Consider the following 9,612-nt stretch of genomic DNA (forward strand, 5'->3'; position numbering starts at 1 on the left):
TAACTATCACTTCTTCCTGCCCTCCAGTTCACTTCTTCCATTCCATATGCATCAAAAACATCTGGCTGATAATGCATAGAAAATTAAATGCTTGGTTGTTCATAAATGGAGGGAACTCACATTTTCTGAAATAGAAGGCTTTAAACATTGGTATTTTGTGCAAAAATGGAAGTCAGTCAGCTGTATACCACAGGTAGGGCAACATAGTACACTGTATGTAATCTGTAGCGTGCTCAAGAGCAGTTTGTGAACTTTGGTTACATCCTGGCCTTACAGCATCACTAGCAGGGGTGTGCTAGTTATGGAAGAGGCATTGTATGAAACTGGTATAAATGAAAGCAAATGGAAGTCGGGACACTTGATCAAATACTTCCAAATCACTATTGTCTATTTCACACCTATTTTAGCAATCTTGATCTGTTTCTTGGAGGATGTCATGTTGAGACCCCCAAAGGACATCACAGCACATACCTTAAGGTCTGTACTGGAGGGTTCCAGACACTTTTTTATATTTCCATTTTCTTAATTTTAGGAGGAGGAAAGAGACCTTCTGTTCAGGAGCTGTGGGAAGATTACCAAGGATAGAGACTGTCTGTATTGTCTGTGTTTCCTAGAGGAGAGGTTTGAAGGGTCTGAACAAACATCCTGGCTTTCATGACAACATATGCCATCTTTAGACTCAAAACAGTTCCTAGAAAAAGGATTGGAAGAGCTTGCCAGATCTGTGAGCTGTTATGCCAACAAATACAGTATTTCTCTTACTCCTCTGATGGTGACATAGGTACAGATGCTGGCAGCCTGTTGCATAATCAAATGACATAATGCAGAAGATGCAGTGAAGCAATTAAGATGTATAAGTTGGTGATGTCTGTATGAGATGATCCTAACAGTACTGCATTTGTGGGGACCTAAGCTAACATAGCAGCTGCTGAGTGAGCAGTTTGTTAGCTGCAGAAAACCTGGTTTCAAGGAAAAGAAATCCTGCAGTGAGTTTGCTGCAGCCTGCCATGTAATACCTGAACTTGACTGCTAGGTGTAGACTTCCTGTCCTTGGCAGGGTTGTACCTGAGGCACTGCTGTGGGCTGTCCTCTTGGCACAGACACGTCTTTTCATCCAGATTGGGGTGCTCTGCTGATTGTTTAGGTTCAGAGAATGCTTTGAGTTGGAAGGGACCTCAAAGACCATCTAGTTAGCTGTATGCTCCTTGCTGTGTTGAAAAGATTGCTTGTCTGTGGTTACCTTCTACAAAAGTAAGAGGGTTTTTTGGACATGACAAGTATTTGTTCTTGGTATGAGTATGTAAGTGTTTGTGTGGTTTGGGTTTTGTGTGGGTACCACACTCAGGAGTGCCAGGGAAGATAGTGGTACTGAAAACTGTAAACTGTTAAACTAAAATATTCTAGGTGGCTCTGTTACAACTAAAGCTAGCATGGAAAAGAAATACAGACATGCTGCTTAGTAATACCAGCACAACTTATTTGCTACACCCCTTTTGTGTAGCAGCATCAATGCTTATCAGGAACTAATTGCATATTTCTACCAGCCAGATTTCACAGGTTGGTAGCTTGATAAATTCTTCCTGAAGCTTAGAGAAACTCTTGGAGATGCTGTTATCTAACTGAAAACTAAGGCCACTACTTCAGAGAGGGAGAAAAAATCAGGTGAGTGTGTTTTATGTGACACTTCTGTGGCTGGCACTAGAAACAGAACTAAAACCCTGTGTGGAGGTTTTTGTCTGTTTGGCTCACCCTGTGACATGACCAGTTGATTTTTCTTCCTTACGCTGAATTTCATGGAGAGGAGCAAAAAAATTCCACTTCACACATATTCTACAGGTGTTACTAGACTGGCAGGGTGGCATGGTTAAAACTCTACTTGCATCCCATCTTGATGAGCAGAAGGCAGTTGTGCAGGTGAAGTTGCAGTGGTGTGGCTGTGGGAGCTCTGTGCTGCTTGGGGGACTGCTCTGCTTGCATCTGCAGGGAGTTTGGCTGCAGGTTTGTGTGTCAGAGTGAGAAGAGCAGTTCTGAGTTATCTGTTAGACTGGTGTAGCTGGAACTTCTCATTCTATGAGGTCAGGTACAGCCTTTCAGCTGCCTGCTTTCTTTGGGAAACAGGAGTTGTCTTTGGGTGTTTTGATGGTCTTGGTGGGTTCTTACTAGAAAAACTGATACTTTCCTTCCTGTTCAAAGGCTGTTTCTGCTGAAGTACTCTAAGCTATAAATTGTCATCTCTGAAGAAGTCAGTTTTTCCACCTACTCCTGTCTGCTCTTCTAGCTGATGCCTCTGGTAGCTGTATTCTAGTATTTGAAGTGCTGAGGATGTAGAAGAGCTCTGGTGCCTTTGAGCTGGTTGCTGCCACAGGGAAAAGCCTCCCAGAGCAAGTTGTGTGTGTCCAGAGTGCAGAGTGGTATTGCAGGTACACAAAATGAGAAAAACACTACAGACAAGCTGTACTGGATAACAAGACAGGCAGAATCTGGAGGGTTGACAGCTGTTAGCTGTTCTGCTTCAGGTGTTGGTTATGTGCTTGGTCTCATCAGGAGAGGCATTTTGCTGTTGAGCACTGTACACCATAGCAAGCCCAGCCCTGAACTTGGCACTGGTTTAGTACAGAAACAAGTATATATGTGTTCCAGTGGCCTTCACTTTGCTCTCCTCTTGAAGAAGCCTGATGGAACAGAGGAACTGCTAGATGCTGGCAAGTAATCCCTGCGTTTCAATTCAGGGAGACAGTAAATAACTCTCTAATATTTAGTGCAGCAGCTTCTTTGGGGCCCATCTGCTTCAGAATAGCCCTAATTCCACTTCCAAGGTGTAATGCTTTGCTGGCTGGAGTTTGTCCCAATTTCTGTGGTGGCCTGTGTGGCTCCAGACCCATCTGCAGGGTTAGCCAGTCCCTGCTGCCTCCCTGCTGAAATGTGGGGCAGGGGACTAAGATCTCTTCACTTAATCACCTTCTTCCTTACTAATGAAGTCTTATGTGCACAATTAAAAGTGTGAAGCTAATACTACCAGCTAGCATGTGCCCTCTCTCCTTTTGTTTAGTTTCTTAAAGAGAGAAACAGGGACCCAGTTGCAGCTGTCATCTTGGGCATCCTTTACTGAAACATATGGATCTGCATGGGTTGTAAGTTCTATTACTTGACTATTAAATTGCTCCTCAAGCATCTTTCTCTGAATCACTTAAAGCAGTTTGGCATGTCATACTCTTGCTGCTTTGCTTTCTGCTACAAGATGATGAGCTTTTTCAAAATGCTTCAGACCTGAAGCTCTCTGGAAAAGATAAGGCTTAAGCCTGGGTAGGATCAACTCATGTCTTCTTGCTGACATCTCTTCTGGCTTTTGGGGTTTTTGACTAGATTTACTTTCTGGCAGGTAGGGAACTATTGGAGATTGGCTGTGTTAGTGATTTTGGGCAACAAACTGTGAATGTCCACAGTAAAAACTCCTGCTGTTTGCTCAGTTTGCAAGAGCTGCCTGTGCTTTAATACATGGGAGAATAAATAAATTAAATCTTTACAATTACAATTTTATTGTAATTGTCTTTTTTTTTCAAATATATCATGCAGTAGGTATAGCAACAGAAGCCAACGTTTTTTAATAATAGTTTTCATCAATTTTGCCTTTTAACAAAATAAATACAGTTTGATTCAAGAAAGAAGCAATAATAGTCATCTGATGCTGTCCTGATTGGCCTATAAAAGGTCTTAGTGTTATAGTAGTTAATTTGAAATAATCTTACTTGCAAATGACCTGTTACAAGCAAGGCAAGCTCTTTGGTGTCAGTTCAGTGATGAAATGAAAGTTTAGGTTTTACTTCATGAACATCTCAAGTAGGAATCCAGAAGGCACACTGAAACACTCCTTAACTTTCCTTCTGTTGTCACAAAGTCTCCAAGTAAGTTTTGGGCATTATCAGCTGTTGTAAGCTAATAGTACCCAGAATTGCATGAGAACAGAACTGAAATACAGGTGTACTGCAGAGTGAAGTCTTTCCTTTGAAAGAGCTGCATCCAGTAGGACAGTCTTTAACTCCTTGAACTTGTGCTGAGTTTGTGCTGTCTCTTCCTGTGTAACTTAGAATATATTTTCTCTTCTAAACCAGAAATACCCATTGCCTTACTGATGGCAGAATTTTGGGAATTACAAAACTGAGAAAGCAGGTAATAGAAGTTAAGATGAAAAACAAAAACAAACGCAACCAGAGTCTTTTCTTGGGAATCAGAAGAACCTGTACTGGGTGCAGAATTTTCAGTGCAAAGTCTTTAATGCCAGCATGGTATGACTAATAGTCCCACGCAAAGATGTGCTTTTCTTTCTGCCTCACTGAGTTGGGCACTTGCATTTAGAAAATGATTGTATTGAACATGCCAGTAATTTGATTCCAAAACTTGGAACTTGACTGGAACCCAGAGAGTCTGACAGACTTCAGTTTCTTGAGAGATTCCCCTGGTTACTTTTATCTTTTGAACTGAGAAGACTCCTGCTCAGTAGGTTGTTTTTCCTGTACTGTTTAAATCCAAAAGAAAGGGTGCAAATTTGAGTAGCAGTCTGTGTTGGGTTTTTAACTAGCAAAAATGGTCTCATGGGTCAGTTTTATAGTCTCCTTTCTAAAATTGTTGTCATGGTTACTGTGCAAGCAATTCCTTGTGCAAATCTCAACATAGATCAGGTGCTGAAGGAAGACCAGGGACAAGGATGGGTGGTGTCAGCACTGGCAGCCTGAGTGGATGAGCTGTGTGCTGCTCTGCTCCCCCCCTCCGTTTTCTCAGCTGTTAAAAAGAGAGGACAATGAGCATTGTCCCCTTCATTTCAGACCATGTGTCTGTGATTAATCAAGTTTCTGGTTTTGCCATGCTAGGTGACCTCTGCTCCAGTGCTTAGTGCATTGCACATGGTGCAGGGGGGGCTGGGGGTGCAGAGTGACGTGCTGCAGTGCCTGACTGCAGTGAGCATTGAGGGCATGGTAAGCGTGTCCATTTAATGTGTGGATGGAAATGTCTGAGGCTATTAAAGCTTTGTCTGTGTTACACTAATACAGGTGGAGTTAAACCAGTTGCAATTAGGGTGATTATCTTGTTTTGGTACAAAGTCCTGTAACTGCAAACTTCAGTGACAAGAAACAGAGTGAGGGGGGAGGTGTGGAGGGGCACCTCTGTCTTCTGCATTCACAGGACACAGCTGTAGTGCACAGTGGAGTTAACTTTAAAATCTGCTGTGTAAGGGTTGGTGTTTGGTACAGCATCCTTGGGGTTTGTCTGTCATCTGGTCTTACTGGGCTTTTAAATACCTTGCAGTCCCTTAGCCTGGAAGTGTTCTGCTGGCGTGTTGACAAGATGATGTTTGTTTCTTGCACGCCAGTCTGGGTGGGGTGTCAGTAGTAGCAGAGCCTAACTACCACTTCTGAATGCTGTGGCTTACATTGTGATTAAAGCTGTTACTAATGTGTATATTGTAATTTTAAAAAGTGCCAGGAAAACTGTTTTGGGTAACAGGATAATTCAAATATATCCCTTATGCCATATATATATGTGTGTATTTCAGCTATTATTAATATTCATATTGAAAGGATACCCATCAGAAGTCAAAGAAAATACTAGACATTTTAAGTGGTGTTATGTTATTACATAAACCACTCTGTGAAAAGCCCTTAACTTCCTGATTTTTCCCCATTTTTTCACCCCAGATACTATATACTTATAAAAAACCCCCAGTGATTTTTTTTTTCTCAGAAATCTTCTTGCTGTGACACCATAAATATCCCTGAGAATGCTGTAGTGAATTCAGTGGTGTTTAACTATTTCTTTACTTAACCATAGATGTTGAGTAAGATAAATACATTTAGATATACTCATATGTGGAGCCAGGAGTCGGGCTCGGTGATCCTTCCGAGTCCCTTCCAACTCAGGATATTCTGTGGTTTCTATTCCATTATGTGCCTACCATGATGACTCCAAAAGATTTCTTGAGCTTTCTCAGGCATTCAACATGTTTGTCCAGACATACTTCAGTGCTATTATGACAAGAGTCACTACTGACCACCTCAACTGGTTTTTTTAGATAAGGAGATGGCTCTTGGGTTAAAACAACCCAAAATGAGTATGTGTGCCAAGCTCTGTGACTTCAGTACGTTAGATTTCTATGGGATTTTGGCTAATATTTGTCAAATAATGATGTAGGTTTTTCAGAGGCAGAGTATTAAGTTTCAGTATTTTTTGAAATTTGTCTCTAGCAAGTTGAGACAGGGGGACAAGCTGAGGATAAAATACTAAAATATAAGTGAAATTCCTTCCCTCTATTTACATGGATTTGAGAAATCCCTTTAAACAGTGCATCGCAGAGCAACAGCACGTACGTTAGTGCTGCTGCCTGTCAGAGTTTATCTGGAAGCAGGTACCTCTGGAAGCATTTTCTCAGAGTTTGACATCTTGACAAACACTGAGGGGAAACTATGGACATGTTCTAACACTTCAAGGACTCATACCTGATTAGTGAGTACTCTGCAAGCTAAAATGCTGCTGTAATTGGATGAGAAGCTCACAGTCTCTTTGCAAATTGGACTTCCTGTCAGGTAACAGGCCTTGTGTGTGAGCTACAAACAAGTTCTGGTGCAGGATGCACCTGTATTGGAAACTCATCTTGAAGTCATGAACGTAATGGCACAACACTTGTCTGCTTTTCCTTACCCACTTTTGCTGACTGAGAGGAGATCCCAAGGTGAAAGTTTAAAAAGCACTGAGTGTGGCAGTGGCTGTTGTGTGACCTCTGCAGGTAACTGCTGATCCTGAGCAGCTTGCTGTGCCCAGAGGGACGTGTCTCCTGTGGCCCCTCAGCTGAGGTGGTGCGTAACCACGGCCTTGGAGTCGCGTCTCCCCTTGGTGTCTGGATGAGACTGCTGCTGCAGAGCTGCTGCACAGCCCCTTCCTGTCCCCAGGAGGGGTGCCAGGGCAGAGACCCTGGGTCTTGGTGTGCTGCTTCTGCTCACATTGTTTCTGAAGCTGCTGCTGAGGGCGGCTGGGTGCTGGCCCAGCACATGTTGGCCTGCGGTACTGAAAGCAAAACCAGAGGCAGGTTTTGCCAGAAGCATCTGCTGAGGATGCTTAGATAGCATAACAGTCTGGAGGTTACTGTATAAAGCAGGGATAGCGAAAAATGTGAACTCCCAGGCTAATACCTGTTCTTCCCTTTGTGCTTTGGTTTTCTTTTTGTTTCAGTGTCTGAAGAGCAGATGCTGGGATTGCCCTGAAACCACTGGAATTGGGAACGTTCGGTTCCTTTGTCTTGCAGTGTTTTGGTTGACAGGGTATGGGCATTTCTCACGTGCTGCAGAAGAAGTAACATTTGTCTCTTGTGCCTTGTAGATTCTGGTGGAACAAGGTATAACAATGAGCGGCGTCCCTACGGCTTCTGGCTCCCACCTGAGCAGCATTCGGAGGAGGAATGGCGGCGGCAAAGGCTTCGTAGGTTTGAGAGACAATGAGATTAGCAGGTCTCAATGATGGAAATTGTGAAGTGCTATTCAGAGTTACCAAAGTGTTTGTAATATTTTTATTTTTCCTTTTTTTTTTTACTACTACTTTACTACTACTGCAGAGATTTTGTGAGCTCAGGTTCAAAAATGGGAACTTGCATAAAGAGAGTGAGGTAGGAATCAAAATGTGATCTTTGGCAGTCTCCATCTTAATGCACCTTAAAGACTGATGGCTTTATCAAACTCTCTGGCCTTTTAAAAGAAGTTCTTTTTTGTAGCTTCAAGAATTCCTTGGCTTCTCAACTACTGTATTCTCAGACAACAGGTTTTCTTCATCCATCATGGGTGTAGAAAGTACTTTTTTTATACAACTGTCAAACTATGCAATTTTTCCTTACAGACTTGCCTCTATTACCTGTGGTGACCAACTGTTTTTGGGACTGGTGTCTGAAATGTCACTTGAAAAGATTGCTTTGATGACAGCTAGATCAGGAGTCTAGGCTTAAGCTATTCAGCAGTCCTAAACTCTGAAAAAGCTGTGGCTGTCCTTATCCTAAGGAGTTAACACAACCTTTGTGTTGCAGTTTTTCTTAAAACGTGCCATTGCACTTAGAGCTTGTATGCCACAAGATGAATTGTAAGCACTTGTTTCCTAAAGCCTTGTTTAATATTTATGTTTTAAATAAAACACTTCCCTGTAGAGTTGAAATAATTTGATAGGAGCTTTATGGACAGGGGGTGGATATGCCATAGAAAGAATACATTTATTTAGTAACTTAGGCTTTTTTGAAGCACCTATTTGCCTTTGTAAGAAAGCTTGGATGTTGTGCACGCTGTTCACGTGGCGTTAGAAATGTGATGCTTTCTCTGTACGTGTCTCTTCACGTCCAGCAGCAGCAGTAAGAGTTTGAAGAGATCCTGTCTAAATACAGGCGACCTCCAATTCTTGGTTTTCTAGAAAGCATTTCTAGAGGAGTTGATAGAGCAAGGGAGCTCAGCTGTCACCTTGGACAGACCCTCACCCGCCTATTCAGTAATGGTAACTAAACCTCAAGGGGTTTTGTTCTGCTACCACGCAGAAGTTCCTCGAAATAGCCAAATTTCTGCTCAAGTTGGGGACACTCCTCTGTGTTTTCAGTCCCAAAGAGGTGGGATTGCACAAGAATAATTCCATGACTGGCCTTTGGCCCACAGCTTGGATTTTCTGCTGCACTAATTTAGCAGAGCATTAGGATGAGCAATTTAATTTCTTCCCAGGTTCATCATGTGATCACCGGTCTTTGCTTTAAGAGGTCTACTTCTCTGTGGAGTTATAGTTTGAATGTGAAAATGTAGAGCTGTTTCAAAACCAGGAAAAGATCCTGAAACTCATTTTTTCACTGTGCTCTTGAAATGGAACACCACCTGCTGCAGCTAAGCTTTTGTTTGCAGAGAAGAGCACGGGCTGTTCTTTGTCTCCTGTGCCATTTTTGCTTTCACCATCCCTTTTGCTGAGTTTTATGCCGAGCAGCAGCACAACACAGTTACAGCAGCAATGTGGCTGGGGGTCCTGGGAGCCCAGAGGTGCGATGGCTGCCTGGCTCGGGCCGTACCCCTCAGGCAGCGGCAGAGCGGTTGCCGGCAGGTCCCAGCCCCTTCGTAGCGAAGAACTGTTGGCTGCTGTTGTGAGAGACCAGATACTCCTGTGCTCTCTAGAAACAGGCAAACAGAAACCTGCCTACAGTCTGCATATTGTTCTCAGTGGGAAATAATTATATGTAAATGAGGAGGAAGCAGTCTGAGGAGCCAATTCTAGTCTTCCACTGAAACCTCTGATCACAGAGTAACCTCCCATGTCTGGTAAACTCTGTTCCCATTATCCAAGCCCACTGCATTAACCCCCAGTCAGGTGAAAAAAAGTCATTCCTAAAACATGATTAAAGTTTTAAAAGCGCTTGTTTTTGTAAAGTGAGGTTAGAAGTATGTGAAACTAAGTATTTAGAAAAATGGTCAGGACTCACTGTTTAGCTGTTAACTTTTTTGTATAGAAAATTGAAATAAATATTTTTTTACGTTTCAAACTGTGTCTTCTCCTTTATAGCAATTAAGGCATATAACTTCAATTACAGGCTGCCACTAGAAATGAAGACCTGTGATA

The 9,612-nt window shown here is 42.6% G+C and overlaps 1 protein-coding gene across 1 annotated transcript in view; it reads left to right on the top strand.

Annotated features, from left to right (window-relative positions):
* Positions 1 to 7,484, top strand: part of RHBDD1 (rhomboid domain containing 1) — a gene marked incomplete at its 3' end in the record, with an annotated part of 32,659 nt that extends 25,175 nt beyond the window's left edge. The window contains exon 6 of the mRNA XM_084267253.1: positions 7,366 to 7,484. Coding sequence (XP_084123379.1) covers positions 7,366 to 7,484 — 119 coding nt within the window. The remainder of the gene's footprint in view (positions 1 to 7,365) is intronic.
* Positions 7,485 to 9,612: the final 2,128 nt, after the last annotated feature.

The sequence above is a fragment of the Gallinula chloropus genome (assembly GCF_964237585.1).
Source record: "Gallinula chloropus genome assembly, chromosome: 8".
Classification (NCBI taxonomy): Eukaryota; Metazoa; Chordata; class Aves; order Gruiformes; family Rallidae; genus Gallinula; species Gallinula chloropus.